This window comes from Megachile rotundata, chromosome 5, assembly GCF_050947335.1.
Source record: "Megachile rotundata isolate GNS110a chromosome 5, iyMegRotu1, whole genome shotgun sequence".
In the NCBI taxonomy this organism is placed as follows: Eukaryota; Metazoa; Arthropoda; class Insecta; order Hymenoptera; family Megachilidae; genus Megachile; species Megachile rotundata.
Genome location: NC_134987.1, coordinates 18629197 through 18651140, shown reverse-complemented (window position 1 = coordinate 18651140; position 21944 = coordinate 18629197). Strand labels below are relative to the sequence as shown.

The 21944-nt window shown below is 40.2% G+C and overlaps 1 protein-coding gene across 6 annotated transcripts in view; it reads left to right on the top strand.

Moving 5' to 3' along the window:
* Positions 1-21839, top strand: part of Ten-a (Teneurin-a transmembrane protein) — a 495126-nt gene extending 473287 nt beyond the window's left edge. For 4 of the 6 annotated variants that reach the window (XM_076532164.1, XM_076532163.1, XM_076532167.1 and 1 more), the window contains 11 exons: positions 1591-1617; positions 7444-7563; positions 9092-9276; positions 9598-9749; positions 10058-10716; positions 10994-11229; positions 11288-12381; positions 12449-12671; positions 12753-14743; positions 14815-14998; positions 15116-21839. In XM_076532164.1, the coding sequence (XP_076388279.1) occupies positions 1591-1617; positions 7444-7563; positions 9092-9276; positions 9598-9749; positions 10058-10716; positions 10994-11229; positions 11288-12381; positions 12449-12671; positions 12753-14743; positions 14815-14998; positions 15116-16074 (5830 nt within the window). In that variant the 3' untranslated portion in view covers positions 16075-21839. The remainder of the gene's footprint in view (positions 1-1590; positions 1618-7443; positions 7564-9091; positions 9277-9597; positions 9750-10057; positions 10717-10993; positions 11230-11287; positions 12382-12448; positions 12672-12752; positions 14744-14814; positions 14999-15115) is intronic. The other 2 variants (XM_076532165.1, XM_076532166.1) reach the window with 2 other exon arrangements.
* The last annotated feature ends 105 nt before the right edge of the window (positions 21840-21944 follow it).

The window sequence follows — 21944 nt, the reverse complement described above, 5'->3', positions numbered from 1 at the left end:
ATTCGATACGATTCGAGATGCTGAATTCCAAAGGGAACGACAGCTACTCGTTAACACGTTCGCTGAGAAGCTCGCGGGTCGCGGACGCTCTCTGGGTCAATAAAATAGCTTAAAGTAATATTAATCGTGATATTAATGCTCATGTAAATAGGGTCATATTTACATTAACGTAATATCATAGTATATATAGGCCTTGCGAGGATATTAATATTAATATCGATACAACACAAAATTATTAATATTAATATAAATATAACACGAGCTTGTTCCTACTAATATAAATATTTCATTAATATTAATAGCCTCATAAAGTTAGCTTATATATAACGTAATATTGCATTAAAGTAAATATTAATATTCATTAAATGTGACACATCCGCAGCAAACGTGTTAGGGTGCAACACCACTCTGCAGATAATTTAAGATTGTTCTTGAAGAGTACGAAAGATAGAAAATATATTCTTTTAAAACGAAGGATAAGACGTGTATCAAAATTCCAGTTAAATGCAATAATGTAACAGTGTGACAAAAGTAGTAACGCAATGTGTAACAGCGTTTGACAATACAAAATGGTAAAAGCTAGAGGTGCTGTTATCGAAATTTTCTCGATAATTTCATGTATCGATAATGTCATCAAAATATCATTAAAGTGAATAAGTGACTGGCACAGAATGCAACGCGTAATTTCATCGTTGGAATCTAATTATTCTTGCTTGAAAGCAGGTTAGATTATATTTGAAGTTTGAACAAGAATAAATAGGTTTGAATGATAAAATTACTGCCAGCATAGGTTAGATAATATTGGAAACTCAAACAAGACTGAATCTGAAAAATGAAATTATGATCGAATAAGTAAATGCGAATGATAAAATTACATATGAAACTAGGTTAGGTTATCTGATTACTTATAAAATAAATTTGAAAGAAACCAAGATAGTTTAGAAACTATGTTCCATTTCCAAGACTTCGTTTCATAAATATGTAGAGAAATATGTTTCCTATCTTTTGTATCGTTCAAGCAAGCAACTCGTAAAGTTACTAGGGTGGTCCCAGGCTAAGCTAATACTATTTGGCTCTCCGTCTCTTTCTCTCTCTATCTATTTTTCTTTCTTTACATTATATATACATAGATACACGTGTATAATCGTATATACCAAAAATGTGTGTGCGTAGTTTCCAACTTGTGTCTGTCACGTGTAATACCACTCTATGTTGAACGAGTGTGCGAGTGACTGCATTCATGTTGGCGTGACTGTGTGAAGATCGTACGTGTGATGGGTACGCTTGATTAGTGTGTGTCTACGTCTATTGTTTCTGTAACGGCGTGCGTAACATTGCAAATAGCAATTTCGTTCAAAAAATTCATAAGCAAATTCGAAAAACAAATAAATACAAACACGATTTCTTCAGAAATTCATGACTTCTTTCTCTAGAGACTTTTGATAAAAAAATGATCGAAATTTCATCGAACGAAATAAATGATTGCTTATGGAATGTTGCGTACGCGCCGTCCGTTTTTTTGCCCGCAAAACGCGGGTTCTGTGACCGTGGTAACGCCCTTTCTTCTCGTTGGTTTTTTCCCACACGTAGTACGTTCTGGAGTTCCTTTACACCGCGGTAAGTTGCAGCTCAAGCTCTCGCTAATCGTTCATTAATCCAAACAAAAGAAACCTTCTATTTTTTTGTTTATTTTTTTTTTGTTGTTGAGAAAGAAAAAAAAGAAAGTACAATCTTATTGCTCGTTTCGCTCGTACATTCATCTTACATGTTTTTTCGTATGCCCCATTATATGTATCTATCTATCTGTATATGTATACGTATGTTCATAACCCTTAGCCTGCGTTTTATCACCTATATCTCTACTCTGTTTCGGTTCTTCCTTTTGTTTCTTTTGTCGTCCTCTTGCTCTCCCGTTCAATTTACTTTTGCCGATGTTCGATCATAATACTTTGCTTATTCGTCTGTCCACCATCTTGGTACCATTTGTTTCTGATCACTGTCTCTCGTTCTAATTGTTCCCTACTGTCGCTCTTCTTTCTCTTTCTTCCTACCTGTGTATCTGTTTCTATCATTTTCACCCTCGACGGCTGTCGCTTTTTGTTCAATGTGTGAAAGTAATTACGTAACTTTAGGCTGAAGTAATTTGAAATCATTACAAGATCGAGAGGAATTTAAATTTCATTTATTTTATCATGAGAAGTACACTTTCTAATTTATGAACAATTTGTGGTGATACTTTAAGATATGTAACTCTACTTGTTCTACTAAAATAAAAATTCCAACTATGCTTCTATGGAGAGTGACAAATAACCTCAATCTTTTCAATCATGAACTCAATGTTTCATCTACTTTGTTTTTGAAGGAATGTTCTAACTTTTTGTCATTCGTAATGATACTATAAGTTCAATGTAATTTTGAAATTGCTATAAAAGAGGACCTGAATCATTGCACCAATAAATGTAGCTTCTTTCAAGTTGTCCTAAAGTAGTGATGGCTATAAAAATACTTAAAAAAGCGATTATCGCATAAGAAATTATAAAGAAATGACAGTGGTTCGAATGGAAAGATAAGAAGTTAATAATAATGAACAAAGCCAGAGCCAGACAGGGCAAGAAGTATCTTCGCACCAACATTTAAAGTACAATATCGTACGACTTGTCTTTGTGTTATCTGTGATATGTCGTCAGATCGTTGTCTACCCCTGCAGTCCAGCCCTCGTTTCATTTGACTTCTCTTACTTTACGTCTGTTTCTTTTGATCCGTTATGTATTGTCTTCTTGTCCTTTTTAGCGCTAAGTTAGCTACTTATACCTGTACCAACAATGGCAAAAATAGTATGTTTGAGAATCGTGTATTTACGATACATACATATATACCATCCTCTATCTGGTCTTGTGTTGTTTTGTGTTGCCAGGCTTGCACTTTTTTATACTTGTACTTGTTAACCCTTGTCGAATTTGTCTCTAGTGAAACTTTGTCCCTCTAGCATTATATTACACGAACGCTCTGACCTTTATTACGCGGCCTCTTGTGTCAAAATACATGATATATATACATAAGTATATCTTGCGTTCCATTTTTACGTTCAATTGATTCTTTTTCCGTCGTTAACGAAGTCGTTCGGTAGATCTACGATACGTATAGAAACGACGTACGTATATGAGACGAGAGAACAAAGCAACAATGGTATACTTACACACCGATCAACGTGTGTGTTTAATACGAACACGTGTTTGTTCCATCGATGAAATATCGGCAATAATACTCGGGAACGTTTAAACACTAGCTCTATATGATACCATACGATGATGAAAGGACCCTGAAGAACCATCCTTACACCCGTCTTGTCCCTTGTCTACGTCTGTTTATCACCTGTCTTCAAATGTGCCAATAACCCCGTACACCAAAACCCTGTGTCTGTCTTTAACCAATCCGTGCTATCTACCCACCGAAATGTATAAATCATACCAGAACACGACAGAGTACCTATTTAACGATCGATCGTGTTCATTTGTCGATGATAATCAATTTTTTTTCTCGCCGCGTTGCGTAACCAACTAATTCTGCTCGATATTTGATCCGCGTCGTACGAAAATTGTCGAAGCAAACGGAAGAAGGAGAAAAGAGAATAATGCAAGTGAAAGTATAAAAGGAAAAAAAAGGAAAAGATCAGAACAGAGAGACAGAATTCGGCATTGCGTCGGAATTACGCCGAGACACCGTTCGTTTCTCTCTTTCTTTCATTTTTCTTCTTTTTTTTTCCGTTTCCATTATTCAAGTCTTGTATACGCATAGAATTTAGAACGGGTGTATCGACTACCCTCGCGATATCTCGCTCGGTGTCTCGTGACACACGTCGTTTTTTTTTTTACTCTGCTTTCCGTTATTTCGATTGGTTTAGATACTTTTTCGTTCTTTTTTGCGTTCCCTTCTTTATCATTCACTATGGTTTTGGACTTACCAGTAGTGACGACTGTGCCTGCCACCCTGCTGTGTTCGTACTTGGAGGATCGACGACCGGACGTTTTTGTCCCAACGGAAATAATTCTGCGATGGATATTCTAAACTGTCACCGATTTCCCGCCGATTCGAGCTTCGAATCCTTTATTTCAACCGTGAAAGCCTCGGAAGTTTTGAAATTTCATTGTTCAAAATGGAATTACGTCGCAACTATATTTTCTCTACTAAACGGATTTAAATTCGAATGTGTACTTAAAGAGGGATTTAAAATCTCTGCACAAATACATCACTTGTGTTATGCACCTATTCGACCATAGTGAAGATTATTGCAGATAGAAATTTAGGACCAATATTTAATTTAATGAAAGAACATAATCACTTTCCTAGATTAGAGTATCCATCTTCTACATTTTTCTTATTCTTATCGAATATCACGTAGTTCAGAACTCACACGAAAGTTTTAGAATGACCTACTTCCATATTTTATTCGTTATTTATTTAACTCCTCGTTTATTCGATTCCTTTTTCGGGTAAACTAGTTACAGATAATTTTTATATAACCCTCCGGTATTTCAATTACGGGAATTAAATTGTGTTATTGACACAATTAATGCGTCACAGGTTCAACCTGCGACTTGTTAAAAAAAAATATTATGTGTCAGCTGTCAGCTAAATTACAAAATTTAAATTCGTTTTATGACGCGATTTTTTAAGTTCAAAAAAGTTCAATTCACACATTGAAATAATTCATACTCTTTTATTCAGATTAATGTCGTTCCCCCAGTTTCTTATATTTGCTACATCGAAGCTCGATCAAGATTCCGAATCGTCCAATTTTGTCGACGTTTCGAGGGGGAAGAAATGATCCTCCAAGAACGAATCATGCCCCCATATGCAATCCCTTAGGGACCGATGAATATATATATACATTTATATTTGAATATCGAATGCATCTATGCAGCTTGTTATACAGTACATCGTTCGTTTCAGTGACTATTTTCGAAGGTGACTTCGTTGCCCGTCAATATTTCGAAGGGTAAATATATTATGTAAGAAATATAGGGTGAGTTTGAGCGCTGGGATCCGTAAAATTTATGAACGCGAAAATTGCCCTGAATAATTCTTATGAACCGATACAATAATTAGATGAAGTTTAATTTAATGTATTTTATATAGTTATGTTTTCAGAACCTTAGAAATAGGACTGCAAAATTTGAAAATTTATAAATACGTCTCTTATCAAATTTTTAAATAAGAAAATGTATAAATGTGGAAAGGTGAAGATTTATAAATTTTCAAATTTGTTATCGAGAAATTATCCAGCGATGTTTATTCGTACCCTTGTCCATCACTGTTCCAGATTTCAACTGTATAAAAGTGAACACTATTTTGTACGGAAAGTTTGAAACATTTAAATGAATATCACAAGTTGATGCAGATTTTTTAAATAATTTTTTATTGTCATAAAAATGAAGTACTTAATAGAGATTAAAAGTTATAACGAAATTAATGTAAGCTGCAATGATATGACGTTATTTTTGGGGTTGGAAGCATAAGTCTTTTTTATATGAAATATTTTTTATAATTGTCGTAATTGCACACTTAATAAAAAAATTAGCATTATGCAAAAGAGATTTTGCTACCACAATTGATAACATTCCAGTCAATTTACAATATCTGTAGCTAATAAAGAAATAATTCCACGTCTCTTATTGTTCAATTCTGTTCTATCAATTTGCAATTTTCAATTTATTTATCAGTTTAGAATTCGAATGAAGGTTTTAATGAATTTTTAAATTGCATATTCTGTCTCAAAATTAATCTTCCAAACACAAAGACACAAATTAATCACCATCTGTAGCTCCATTCATAATAGCGATTATTCATCGTGAAACGAGTATAACAAGCTGCATACGTATGCGCTTGATACACAGCATATTCTACATTATTATTACTCTTATTATTATTATATACCTACCTACAACGATTTCATTATATTCAGCACAACGCAGATCGCTTATAAGATATTCAGCTTCAACATACTCCAATTTTTTATATATATATAGCAATTAATCCAGCCCTAAAATTTATTAATTACATACATATATATATTTTCATTGCCTTATTAAGTATCTAATTACATAATTAATATGCATGCGTTCTATTCTCACGAAAGTATCACTCAGCCCTTATATTATTTACCTGCCTCGGGATAATTCTTTTTTCTTATCTTTTTTTATTATTTGCTCCCGAAATAACAATGCTCGAAATGAAAGTAATACCAATATACCCACAAACAAGCCAAATTATCCAAAATACAAAGCATCTGAATAAATTGTACCTCAGCAGCAACAACAACAACAGCAACGAATGCAAAAAGTGAATGAAACAAAAGAAAATGTTTTCATGTAGCTGCCAATACGTTCGTTTACAATGGAAACAGGGGTTGAACAGCTTCATATCGATTTTGGTTTCTGAAACAGTTATGAGGAATATTTATTTTGAATAATTCAACGTCATAAGTAGATTAAGCGAAAATATTATTTTACATTTCATTCAAATGCTAGAACAATGCCTGACAATTAGAAATAATATATCAACCCCATAATCCACGTTCTCCACCTCGCAAAAATAATGAAATATTACATCATTTTAAATATAGAATTCTGTGAAATTAAAAACTGAAACATTTCGAATTTTCGAAGTATTATGATTTCACAGTCGTAAAATAGTAAGCAGATATTTCGGGAGCTTAAAATGTTAGTTCAGAATAAACCTTCGTTCATAACTATTTTACTTAAGAAGTATTTTCGAAATAATTTCCTTGGTCGTTTCAACCCCTGAATAGAAATCGGAGCAGCGAGAAAAAGCTTCGGTCGCGGTTCGATCGCGAGCACGTTCGAGAGCACGCGCCATCAGGTTTCAGCGCGTACACGCGTGCAGCATTGTTCTATTTGTAAAATCAATTTGTATCGAGTTCCTGGGACTCGACCAACGGCATTAGCTTCTCTTGTGCCGACTAACGCGGCCGGTGAATGGTCGGCAGCAAAATGGAGTTGCGGATCGTATTGGCAGCGAAGTGAGAATATTGGATCGCATTGAACCGTTGACCACGGAAGCTGATTTGACAGACAGAAATCGATTGTTCGCACTCTCGCCGTCTCTCTGCCTTAGGAAACACGCTGCACGAACGAACGAACGAACCCCTTCTCTTCTTTTTTTTTTTTATAAAGCAGAGAGAAGGAGAGAGATTCTTTGTTTCTGTTTGCCATTGCACGGGATCTAAAGATTCGTTAAGCATTTGATTTGAAGGATTGCATCTTTTCCCTAGCATTTTCTTTCGTTCCTCTTTCTTTTTTATTTTTATTTCTATCCGGGGTATGTTACGATTCGTAAGCTTGTGGATCAGCATTTCCGAGGCTCAACGGATCAACGATACGATCCAATCTCGAGAGACCTCGATATATCTTTGATTTGTAACAGTCGAGTTGCGGTGATGCGAGGCCAAGTTGTAACCGAACAAGGAATTGGAATAGTAGGCATCAGAGTATCCGTGGACAGAGACCCTCGATTTGGATTCACCTTGACCAGAGCTGATGGATGGTAAGCATCTTTATCTCTTTTATTTAACCTCAACCCTCCGTTTAATTACATCGACTCTGTTTAATTTACTCTTTAATGTAAAGGTGTCTCATCGTGTCTGAAGATTTGTGACTCAAAAGAATGCCTAATTTTAGTCGCCATACACTTGCACATACTGGGTTGCATTTTCAGTAACTTCTTATGCATACATTATGACCTTAGAATTTCTGTAACATCTTCACCTATTAACACTAGATTTACGGACGTTTGATGGTCACTTTTATTTAAATTCACCTAAAGTAGAAAAATGAATAAATTGCAGATGATATGTGGACTGCCTAAAACATTGATTCTTTTGCTGAAAGTTGACATTTTTGTAAAAATTTCTTAACAAATTCTGTCATCTAAAATAGACCTATTGTCCGTCACTTTGACGGGTTCCGTAAATCTAGTGTTAAAGATGTAGATACATTACATAATGTGTCCGAAAACATGCAACTGTAAAGACATTTTTTCAAACAATACTTCAAAAGTTTTTCAAGATTTACAAGTTTTGGATCAGTTCATGTCTGGCTTACAATTAACTTGATAGTTCAAGAATGTAATGTCTTATAAGGGTATGCAAGCAATTGTTCGACGAATATATGAAAGTCCATCAGCAATAAGTACCAATCCAGTTATTCATTAACGTGGAAGTGGAAGTCGTGAATACAACAGTTGCTTAGACTTCCGTCGGATTACACGAACTTATGCATGTATTATGGAACGGTAGATGGACCGGAAACGTTGCTGTTCCGGCGAGTTTCAGTGAAGGATTCCACGCACTACAATCTCTCATTCGTTAGTTCACTGTATTATGGTAAAATTTTGTCGGTGATTCGACGAGAAAGAGGAGCGGAAGGGGTTGACGTAGGTCAGACTAATCACACAGGTTTGCACGGAGTAATTAGGAAGCTTTCGACATCATTAGCTTGGGCTTTGATGTGGTTTACCGAGCCAACTCCTCCGGCTCCGTGTTTCAGGATTATCCTCGCCAGGATTACTATATACTTGTTTGATATAGGTGTTTCAGCGTCTCCTGCCCTCCTCTTCATTACAATGCAGCCTTGATCCTATTACGAAGGACGTTCAAGCTGGCGTACACGCGGTACACATCATGGCCAAATACTAATGTCATGTATAATGTACGTCGCATCAAAAAGTACCTGTTACATCTTGCAATAATTGTATCTGCAATAATTGCATCGTACTGAGATGTTTGCGGAGAAATTAGAGTCACGAATCTTAGAACGATGGAGATTAGATTAGTCTGACTTACGAATCGAACATTGAACTTCGACTAAAATTAGGCATTCAAATGAAAGAATTTTATGAACACATTCTAATATTTCTAAACGCTATTATTATAATACGAAGCACAACAACCACCCTCTAAAGGTTGTGAATTCAGCAATGGTTAAGAGCGACGCGTATCCTTTATCGATCGACCCCAGCCCAATGTAATACCGGAAGCGGTATAGTTTGAAATGCATTTACGTACTTCGATCAGGTTCGACGTGTTGGTCAACGGTGGTGGTGCAGTGACGCTTCAGTTCCAACGTAGCCCCTTCAAACCCCTTACAAGGACGGTGTTCGTGCCATGGAATCAAATAGTCGTTCTACCACCCGTAGTGATGACCCTTAACGAGGAAGGCGAATCCCATAAATCCAACCAACCCCCGAGCCCGGCTGTCGGTAAGTATTAACCATATGATATTTCTTTCGTTTCATTTCTCTTTGTTTCACGTTATGTCGGTGGCAACTCGTGTTAACTTGCGAGACGAATAAATGTTTCAAACCATTTCATGTTCGAGATTAATTTCTTCTTGTTTTCTGATCTGTTACTTTCTTGAGTTTACTGTTTATAAATGTGTTACTAATTGTCTGCTTCGTCGGGATAAAAAGGGGAAGAATGGCATCATCTGGACGTTGTTCGTCGTGTGTGCCGTCTTTGTTCCGTCCTTAAGTGTTTTATGTTTTTAAGTTTCTTACCATTTATGGCGTACTATATAATAGGCTTCCCAGGGATATCGATGGGACTATTTAGCGAGCATGGTCCTTGCCTGGAACACGATCACGAGCTGCTGCGACCGATCATCGTCAGCACTTGGATGCCTGAAAAAGTTGGCGGTCTCCCTGGCAAGAGTTTGGTGTTCGCCGAGAGTCAGGTAAAATTTTGCAAGTTCGAAAATTTCGCAGTCCCTCTAAAAATTCGGAACGCTAGATATTTCTATCGCCCTATCTCGGTGCACTCGACACTATTTGGTGAGGGCTTGTGTTCGAGATTCTGTCCCTTTTCCATCAACCAACTTCTCTCTAACCCCGTATGCATCGTTTCATTCCAGAGTCAAAACGATTTGAAATTCAAATGCCCGGCCCTAGAACCAAGGATTTCCACAATCCCTTACCGTAAACAACAATTTGATTCTTGAGGGTTAGGGACACAGTTTCTGATCCTTGGTTTCGCTGCTTACAGATCGTCCAGGAGAGCATCGCCATTCCCGGCTCGAATCTACACTTGATGTATCAAAGCAGCCAAGCAGCTGGTTATCTATCGACGGTGAGAATGCAACTGACCGGACCGTTCATTCCGAAATCGCTGACACACGTGCACGTCCACGTGGAGATCGAGGGCTCCCTTCACACGAAAACCTACGAGGCGGACCCGAATCTGACACACACGTTCGCATGGAATAAACGGAACGTTTACAAGCAGAAGGTGTACGGCGTGGCGCAGGCTAGAATTTCAATTGGTTATCAGCATTCCACTTGTCCGTCCGTGATATGGGAGACACAGACGGCCACTCTGCAGGGTTTCGATGTGGACATCTCTGACATCGGTGGCTGGGGACTGGATATCCATCATCATTACAACTTTCACGAGGGTATCCTGCAAAAAGGCGACGGCACCACGTTGCATTTCAAACAATATCCTCGAACGGTCAAAGTGGTCATGGGTACTGGACTACAGAGGAACTTGGTCTGTCAGGATTGCGATGGTTTGGCCAAAGACGCTAGGTTGTTGACTCCGGTTGCTCTTACGAGTGGTCCGGACGGAAGCATCTACGTTGGCGATTTCAATCTCGTTCGTAGAATCACACCGGAAGGAAACGTATATACCGTCCTAACGTTGAGGTAACTTTCAAGTTGTTGAGCTGCTGCGATATAAAGGCTGTTACTTTAGGACTGACTCTTTAGTGGTTGTTGATAGCACAGTGTTTGAACGACATTGGATTTTCATCGACGTATTTATATGATTAATGTATGCCAATATTTATGCTGTACTATTTGTGAAATACATATAACTACGAGAATCGAAATTGATCAAGTACTGTGTTATCAAGTGGGCAACTTTTCTTTTTTACTTCATGTTTAATTACTTTAAACTAAATGTTCGTAATGATTTCCACAGCGCGACTCAAGTAGCTTATCAGTACTATCTCTGCGTTTCACCGGCCGATGGTCACCTGTACATCAGCGATCCCGAGAAACATCAAATACTAAAGGCCTTATCATTGAAGAACGTTCAGCATCCCAGCATCAACATCGAACCTGTGGTTGGAAGCGGAGAAAGGTGTATTCCTGGCGATGAAAGTCACTGTGGAGACGAAGGACCAGCCATTCGCGCCAAACTAGCTCATCCAAAAGGTAAATATCCGAACAAATAAAAAAGCTCGTCGATATTAACATGCCACTCCATAAACAGGAATCGCCATTGCTGCTGACAAGACCATGTACATCGCCGATGGAAGGAACATCCGAGCAGTTGATCCGAACGGTACCATTCACACTCTGGTAGGCCACCATGGACACCATAATCATTGGTCACCGGCTCCGTGTGTGGGTGCCATACCAGCTCATCAGGCCCAACTGCAATGGCCCACGGGATTGACCCTGAGTCCTCTGGACGGATCTCTGCACTTCATCGACGACAGACTAGTGCTGAAGCTCACGAGCGATCTGAAAGTCCGTGTGGTAGCCGGCACACCTCTTCACTGCACCAGCAACGGGAACAACGATAACGATCTGACGAAGGTGAACTCGTCGCTTACCACCAGTCCCAAGAAGTCTGACGAGGTTCTGGGCTCTGTGCTGGCTGTTAGCTTCAGTCCAACTGGGGAGCTATACATCGCGGAGAGCGATTCACACCGTGTCAACTCGATCAAGATCGTGGACAGCTCTGGAAAAATGTCTCACTTCGCTGGACAACAACAGGAGAGACTGCGCGGGCAGTGCGAGTGCAACAACACGACACCGAGCACAAAAGACCTGGAGAGCTGCGCATGTACGGACGACACGAGCAGCACGGAGACTTTGTTGTCATCGAATGCGAAGTTCACTGCTATATCTGCTCTAGCGGTTTCGCCGGACGGTGTGTTGCATGTGGCAGACCAAGGCAGCTTGCACATCCTCGCTCTTCAGCCTTATCTTCCGAACCACGACGAAAGCGGAGAATTCCATATACCGTTCCCACCTTCGAACGAGGTGTACGTGTTCAATCGCTACGGTCAACACATCTCCACGAAGGACTTGACATCAGGGAAGACACGATACTCCTTCCTATATAGCAAGAACACCAGCTTTGGAAAGTTATCGACGGTCACAGACAGTGCTGGCAATAAGATTCAGTTCCTGAGGGATTATAGCAGCGTCGTTAGTTCCATAGAGAACACGCAAGATCATAAGTCAGAGTTGAAGATCTCCGCCGTTGGGTTCTTAGAGAAGCTGTCTGAACGAGGCAGGGCTGAAATCGCGCTTGCTTACGATGGCTCAACTGGCTTGCTTACCAGTCGATCAGGGGTAAGTATGAAATTACTGATCAATCATATAAAGTAGGCTAAAAATGACACGATACTCTTTTCTGTAGGGTGGCGAAACATACATTTATAATTATGACGGCCTGGGTCGAGTGACCGATGTCATTCTACCTACCGGTGAAAAGTTGAAGTTATCTTCCGATCTGTCGGACGACGAAGGACTGTTGGTTAAGGTGTCAGCCCCGCTTCAAGCGTTATCTAAGGGAGATAAGCAGAGAACTGTGGAATTCAAGATGAAGAACGAGAGATCTAAAATACTAACAATAACCGATGGTAATTTTTCTTATTATTAAATCTGAAGATTCTGAATATATGACACACTTCACAGATGTTTAACAGACTATCTATTTCCAGGCATGAAGATCAAGAAAGCGATAGCTTTCACAAACAGCAGCTTAGAAGTTCTTCTTCCTGGCGGTGGTAGAGTCTTAAGCGCAGCTACCACGAAACATCCTCTGCTAGAAGCCGCGTTGCCAGTGGAAGCCGAAATGTTGCCCATGTGGAGCTACCAGTTGATGTCACTTGGAGAGTTGACCAACACGATGAGCACCGCTTATAACCTGGTCGGCGACGTCAGCCACTTCCAGCAAACTCTCAACAGAGAAATCTGGGTGAACGACACTCGAGTGATCGGTGTGGAATTCGAGCAAGCGTTTAGACGCGAGACCTTTTATGATAAATCAAGGAATCCTCTTCTGACGGTCACCTTTGATCCTGCTGGACTACCTTTGACCTGGCAGCCACACGAGCAAGGCTACAATCTCAGCATCACCTATGACAGGTTTAACCGGATAGAGAGCTGGAAATGGGGTGGATCTGATGAGTCCTATGGCTACGATCGACATGGACAGTTAGCCGAGGTGACGAACAGTCAGGATGGCACTAAATATTACACCTACAACGACTTCAATATCCTTTCCAACATCACTCTTGCCAGCGGCAGACACTTTTCTCTGCAGTACGACGACGATGGTGGGCTTCGTCACATTATTCTTCCATCGGGAACAAAACACTCGTTCTCCTGTCAAGCTTCGTTAGGCTTCCTTCGAGTGACGTATACACCGCCCGGCAACAGTAGAGCGTACCTACAGCACTATAGCCACGATGGAAACCTGCTACAGACAGTATTCCCTGGTGACGGTGCACGTATTGTCTACAGATACCATTCTTCGGGACAGTTGGCCGAAGTCGTACACGGTGACGGGAAAAGCGAGATCAGGTACACGGAGAGTGGTTTGCCCTCCGAAGTGATACACTCCGAACGAGACGTGGAGTACAAGTGGGACTATCAGTACAGTGCTGGTCTGCTGGTCGAAGAACGAATTGATTTCGGGGCTAAAACTGGTCTAAGCAATGCTAAGTTCACGTTCGAGTACGATTCAAATTTCAGACTGGTAAATGTTCAAGGCAGAATAGGTGGACAGACACTACCGCCTCACACCATGGCTTACAGTCCGCGGACAGGAATGTTGGAGCAAATAGGTCACTTCAAAGTGACCAAGCCACAAATAAACGAAACCACCGTGTTCGATGGCACAGCACTGTTCTCTAGAATCACGGACGACAGGTTCCTCGAGACCCAAGTAACGTTAACGATTCACCAACTGGAAGTGTTCAGGATGGAGTTCACCCACGATTCTCAAGGTCGAATCAATCAGACCAGAACGTACACCCGTAATGTCGCCGTCAACACCTACACCAATGTGAAAAACTATACTTGGGACTGTGACGGTCAATTGACCGGTGTCGAGGCTCAAGAACCATGGGGTTTCAAGTACGATGCTAACGGTAACATGTTGTCCCTCACATATCGAGGAAACCCCATACCCATGGAGTACAACAACATGGACAGGATCGTCAAGTTTGGCGATGGTAGCTACAAGTACGATAACAGAGGACAGGTTGTCCAAAATGCTCGGGAAGAGAGGTACAGTTACAACACTAAAGGACTTTTGGTTAGAGCCACCAAACAAGGAAGATTCGATGTGCGATATTATTACGATCATCTCGATCGTCTTGCAACTAGAAAGGACAACTATGGAAACGTTACACAGTTCTTCTACAATAATCAAAAGCGGCCTCACGAAGTGAGCCAGATATACAGTCCGCGGGATGGTAAACTGATGTCATTGGTGTACGATGATAGGGGACATCTTATTTACGCTCAAGTCTATCGGCACAAATATTACATCGCCACCGATCAGTGTGGCACTCCAATTATGGTCTTCAGTCAATACGGTGAGGGCATCAGGGAGCTTATGCGGTCACCCTTCGGACATATCGTTTACGATTCGAATCCCTATTTGTATCTCCCTATTGATTTTTGCGGAGGACTCTTGGATCAGGTGAGATATCGTTATCATTGTACTTTGTTAAAAATAAAAGAGATATTTTATTTAATTGTTTGCATTCACAGGTAACGTCATTGGTGCACATGCCCTACGGTAAAATCTACGATCCGCTCATAGGCCAGTGGATGTCTCCTTTGTGGGAGAACGTACTGGACAGAGTGAACACTCCGACGCATCTGAATCTGTACAGATTCAATGGAAACGATCCTATCGATGCTAGGCACACGGACCGAACGAATCATCCAACAGGTAATCTTCGAAATCATTTTCGCTTTGGTATGAGACTAGATCGGTCAATGAATTTGTCCACTCATTCTGTTTGTGTCTGTTCTTACGTATATTCAGACAAATTTGATGATTTTACAGATCACATATCATGGCTGTCGCACCTGGGCTATGACCTGAAGAGCCTCGCCCCGCAGTTGTTCCCCGACGAGCTTCCGGACAGTCTGGTTCCTCCCTCCCTCGCTCCAGAAACATCGATATTCGGTAAAAAGAAGAGGACCAGAAATCTCGGCGTTCAGTCCGGTTTCCTGGCGCACATCGCGCAAAGGCATTCGGGCGACGCCGTCAGTTTATCGGCACCGCCTCGTTCGGCGCTGAAGAAGGACACCAGTGACCTGATCCCTAGTCGTCTGGGCGCAGCCTCGGATCCTCCATTCGGGAAAGGTATCCTGGTGTCCAGAACCGCGGATGGTCAGGCCGTGGTATCCAGCGTACCCACCGCGAATGCCATCTACGGAGACGTGTTCACCTCTGTGTTCAACCGGTCGTACTTCCTTCCGTTCACGTTCGTGGTACACAGCGCCCAACAGGATGCGTTCTACTTCGTGAAGGAGGAGACCTGGAGGGCCAGCGAGGACCGCGGTCAATTAAAGCGTCTGGGTGGCCAGGTGAACACCACGTTCCACGAGAGCGAGAACGGCAGCGGCAGCAGCTCGCTGATCGATGTGAAGATTCACGGTGCCAGCTACGTGGTGAACCTCCGTTACGGCACCACCGCCGAAAAAGAGAAACAAAGACTGCTACATCACGCTAAGGCGACCGCCATTCGCAAAGCGTGGCACAGAGAACGCGAAGCCTTGAAGGCTAACACTCCAACGGCCATCGAGTGGATGGTAGCCGAGCAGGACGAGATACTGAAGTCGGGGTCCGCGTCGAATTACGAGGGCGAGTACATCCACGACGCTCAGCTTTATCCGGAGCTGGCCGAGGATCCGTACAACATCAGGTTCGTGAAGAAGGTCGACCCGTCGAGCAAGAAACGACGCAGAAGGAGAGGCGTCCACACTTGTAAACTCTGGTGGCTGGACAAGATCTGCTAGATCCGGCGCGCGTCTGCAGCTAGCTTGTCCTCCTCTCCTGACATGCCAGGAGAATTGTCCAAATCGAAGCAACAGGAATTTTGAAAGGACGCGGAGCGTGGAAGAGGAGAATGATCCGGAAGAGATAGGATCAGGCCGAGGCATGGCCGTGGCGTCCGTATACACGCGTAATAAACGTACTGAACACTATCAAAAACAAAAAAAAAGTTTTATACCAAAGTCTATTTGTGTATTTCGAAGATGCCAAAAACATTTAACGTTATATCGATTATATTGTACCGCGATAGGGTGTAGTGTGTAAGAATTTCGAAGGGAACCGTGCGACGTTTGGTATATTGCCTACGAGGATGCTGTCCGCGAAATCGTGACCACCGGTAATCGATTCGTGGAAGGATACGTGGAACGTTCCGGGAAGCTTGTCTCTCGTCCCGTTATCGATCAGGAGGGTCCTTCAAGAGGTTCCTGAGAGCGGATGAACTTTACCCGGACTAGGTTTACGCAGAGGTGGATTTCGAGGGAAGAGACTGACACGCGGAACGGAACGCGATCGTGAAGGTATAAAAGTGAGACTACGAAGCGCCACCACATCGATCCAACGTAACACGCGACGGAGGAGCAACAGAGGTAGCAGGCCATTCGTCGTTGAGGCGAATCGAGTGAGAGAAACTAGTCAATATATAGCTTTACATTGACATATAAACATTTTCCAATAGGATAAGGACAAAGGAAGGAAGATGATCGTCGATGATGTACCATGCGAGGAACCGTGTGTGCCCACCAGTCTATCCGCGCGATATGCTTTAGTCGTACTTCGATAACGAGGACGAGGAGCCTATAAAAATTACTCTGAGAATAGGTACGCTAATTCGAATCGCGAGAGGTGGAAGGAACACGCGCGTATCTCAACAATGAATGGCCCTGTGACTGACACGATGAACGGCGAGCGTCCAAATTGTGGTAGGATCAGGACTCCAAGATGCCAGCAAGAGAATCCGAAGAAGTAGGCTCGATTTCCAGTGTCCCGACGCCTATTCACGGATTCCTGCAATACGTTGGTGGTCAAAGATCGATGAAGGAGAAAAAGAAGTCGAATGATCGGCATCCGGAATATTGTAGGACTGGGACTTCAGAGTCCCAGAAGACGTGGGCTGCTACGCGGAAGACTGAAGCTCGATTTCCAGTGTCTGGCGCCTATTTCTCACGGATTCCTGCGGGGAAACGTGGAGCAGACGATCAGGCGTGTTCTTCGAATCGATATTCCGAATTCAGGTCGAAGAAAGAGAGAGAGGCGTTACTAAGGTGTATTATAAATGTGGTGCTTTCTCGCGCGATGAAAAATAAAAACAAGTCGGTGCAACAACGTTGATTAACGGTGAGCGTGAATAATTAGAGGACATCGGAACACACTGCATAGAGCGTGGCTAAGTATTTTTAACGATGGATGTGTCCTAACCAAAAATTCCCCCTTTTTAGCGCTAGCGTCCATTTCCTCGAGAATTGATGTCGCGTATGCGTACGAATTGTTGTTCGAAAGGGAAACGTTATTGTCGTCGCGAGCGAGGGACGAAGCCGATCATGATCGAGACAGGTCCCTCGAGCGACAGACGGTGACGGATAAAACTAAAAAGTTGACGCGATGAGCGAGTGAGAGAAGAGAGCGAGTGTGAGAGAGAATGGATAAGAAACTCCATTATCGGTAATAATACGTATACACGATATTATTGCATATTTGTGCTTGCTGGATATGAATAACGGAACGTTAACTATGTTTCTTCACCGAATACTAAGTGTGTATATCTAAATTTAATGCTCGTCAGTACCGATCGTTTTCGCTGTGTACTGAACGCCATACCATACATCTACGTACGTAAGAATATTGTTTAGCACCGATATCTTTCACCTAACCACACACCTCTGCGGTATTATCCGTCTAAGTGGCACGACTTTGGATCAGTGAGTTGTCAATTACAGAATAACTTATTTATTCGTCAAAGTTTGTTACAATTTTAAAAGAAAAAGAATGTAGGAATGATTCAAATTTGAGGTACTGCTGAGGGAACTCATTCAAGATATTAACTATAGTTATTATTAATAACTTACAATACGCTAAAGTTTAATAATTGATTCAGCAGGCAGTACTATACTCACATTTCTCGAAATGAACTACAGTACTTTCCTCCAATTTTTTCACCCAGAAAATATAACATCTTAACTAAGTAATCGGTACATGAATCTAGATACGGAAATTTTGATTTACAATTAACAAAGTAAAATACTTGAAGAAAATGTTAGAACGTGCCAGTTAGAGAGGCAATACTGTACCTGTCCATTACACGTCCCGTTTCTTTCAAACGAAACCACAGATCCTTTCTATCCACGAAATCACAATTTCTTTCACCTCAATCGCCCCGACACGTTACGTTTTTCCTCGTTTTTTCAAATGTTTGTATACTCGCCATTGAATATTTTGCGACGGCTTTAGAAAACGGCGGCCGTTCACGGATAGATAGTCGCACAACGACATTACTGTCTGGATAGATGAGAAAACGAGAAAAATTAAAAAAGAATTATCTTATTACACTGTGTGTATAAAAGAATAAAAAATTATATATATAGAAAGAGAGGATAAGAGAGAGAGAGAGAGAAATTATATAGGAAAGCTTCGTAACGTATTTTTGACTCGAGCGAGTGTTTAGAGCAACGTAAAACACCGATCCTTAAAAGTGGTCCAAACGAGGTTAAAAATGGTGTTTTTTTTTTTTAAATGCACACGAACAATTTAAATCGCGATTCTTTCTTCGAAAAACGAGAGCGTCCGTTCTTTCGCGTTTCCTTCCGATTTATGCTGCCAATGTTGTTCGAATTTCCGCGAAAGGACGAGACGTTCGTAGGACGAAAAGGACCTCGAGATCGTTGGTGAACGAACCACAGCTCTTAGACACGTGGACATCTGAACCAGACCTTTCCAAAAAACGATTTCCAGAGTCAAACGATATCCTTTCTTTTTCCATGGTGCTGGTTGACATGGCGTTGATCACTTCTGACACATTGTATAAATCTTTCGAAGTTTATTGTATGAAATTCAACTGTGAAAATACGATAATTTAATGCAACATTTAGACGAACATGGCGTTAGCATAACATGTTTCGATTAAGGGGTAACAATTCGTGTTATTGGAGCGATTACAACTGTTGAAAGTTTTCTGAATAAATCGGCCATTTCATTTGCAACAACCTAATCATTGAATTGGACTGTTTCCTACACGTTCATTTTGGTGATTGAAAATTTTCGTTATTTGAATATAATCGATTTTAGTTGTCTTCAAATTTTCTTTCGAAAAACGTTGATTTTATGATCGGTCACCCGTTTGATAATTCCTTTTAATCTTATAAAATTAATATTAAAAGAGAAATTATTTTTTGTGACTTTTTGATAACTAGTCCTCTTCGTATAAACCTATCATTTTTTTTAATATAACTTGATCTATTGTCACGGTTTAGAATTCAAATTAATTTTTATACTAGACTGAAATCATATCATTTTCACTGCCTCGGTCAACGCCTCAATTTGACCTAATTAAATTCGTGATGACATAAAGTGGTCCAACGTAAAGATTTAGTAGTTCATGATTCATCATATTCGTTTAAAAATTCACGATCATGAATTTATAAATATAAGTACAATTACTTTCGACCTTTTGTTGTCCTGAACAAAAAATTTATAATTTCATTCTCTTTTTATACAAATAAATTTTAAAAGTTAAACGATTTTCTGAACCACTGTGTGTCAGATATCGATTAATTTACAAAATTAATATAAGATTTCATTTACTGTGCGCAACGGAGAATAATAGGTGCAGGTAGTCAGAATACCTGAGTAATCCAATCGGGTCGAAAAAATCTGGTATTCATTCGAATCGTCAAATCGTGCTGAATCACGTCAAATTGAATCGAGCCGAATTGAATCGCGTTCAGTTGAAACTCCCAAGTATTTCTGACCAAATCTCCACAATCGGGTACTTGCACACTGCTAAAGAAACGCGCGAGAATCTACGTCTATGGAAAGGTCTGATCTAAACACTCTGAAACTGACCCCCATTCAAAACCACCCTCCCCATCCTTCTGATCCAGTTCCCTTTTATTCGTAACCTGTAACCGTATGTTACCGTTGACTCGGCGATGGCGTTCAAAGGATAATTGACTATTTTTGAAACGACAAAGAGAGAGAACGAAAGAGAAAAGTATCGAGCGTGTCAAATTATTAAACGAATCAGTGTCGGCTGATTTTAAAAGGGGGATTCAATGTGCAGGGTCTTAAGAACCGGTCAGTCCCAACTTCTAATTATCTAATTATCGTTATATAAAAAAATGGAACAGACTTTAAAAAAATATACAACCGGGATTACAAAAGAGTGAATGGAATTCGCTCTACTAACTTCCGTGAAGTTTCGTCTCGTTTCGCTAAAACTTTCTAATAGAAGCAGGCGTTCGATTCGCGAATTACAATTATAAATATAAATCTATAAATATACGTATAAATATAAATATAAATATAAATATAAATATATATATATATATAAATATAAATATAAATAAATATAAATATAAATATAAATAACTTCTGGAATTAACGGGGTAGAACAGCTCGAGACGCGTCTCACCGAACGGTTTCGATCATTACTATTTAACTATTATCGCATCAATTATTATTAACAACCACGGATCGTACACGAGTTGACGTGAAAACAATGATTAATGTAATATGTGGCCGAGTTTGGTGAATCCGTCGTCGGACCATGTGGTGTCTATACTCGAATTCTCGCGGAACCTCGTTTTTCTTTTTTTCCTTTCTTTTAATAACCCTTGTGCATCGTTCATCCTTACATTCGATTCGTGTATATCAAGGCTGAAACGAAACCAATCAATATTTTATGCAATGCATCTCGTTTTCAATAGCCTTTGCTATTCGTAATTTGCGAATTTGACAATTTAGAAATCTAGGAACTTGGGAATTCGGGAATTTAAGACTTTGAAAGTTCGGAAATTCTGACTTTGGAGATTTGGAAATTTGAAAATTTAGGTATCTGAAAATTTTTAATCTTAGAAATTTGGAAATTTAAGTATCTAAAAATTTGGATATTTGAGAATCTAAAATTTTGAAAATGTAATAATTTAGAAGCTTGAAAATTTGGAAGTTGACAAATTTACAAATCTTCAAATTTAGAAATTTTCAAGCTTACATTTAATCTTCTAAAATCGAATTTAAACGATGAGAGGCTATTCTTGTTTTCTAATCTAGATTGCGGCCGATCATCCCTTTGAACTTTGAAAAGTGCAAATGGGTCACCAGTGACCAACACCATAAATTGAAGCCTTCTTTGCGATGTTAATTTTATTTAACTAGAACGGTGTAAGAGGGTTAAGGTCGAGGTAATCAGGACAGCACCGAAGTTTGAGCACGCGTTAGAACGAGAGTGATTTATCGAGAGGAAAGAATGAAAGAGAGAACGAATAGAGAGAGAGCGAGTGAGAGTGAGAGAGAGAGAATGAATGTGCAGAGTCAGTCATGCTGCAGCTACTACGACCACTACCCTAAAAGTAGATTACGCTACTTCGCCGCTGATCTAATTGTTTACTGTCACGTGTTGCTGTAAACCTAAACTAATACGATACGATATATTTTATTTATATAATCTAATCGACTGTATTTATTGTAAATAGTCACGATGTTTGCTATGATATAATATATCTGTAATTGGATGGAATATCGTCTTCCTCAACTATGCCCTCTCCCTTAACAGTTTAAGTAGCTCTTCATAATCTTCACATTATTTATTTTTAAAAAAATTTAGTCAATTCAAGAAATACCA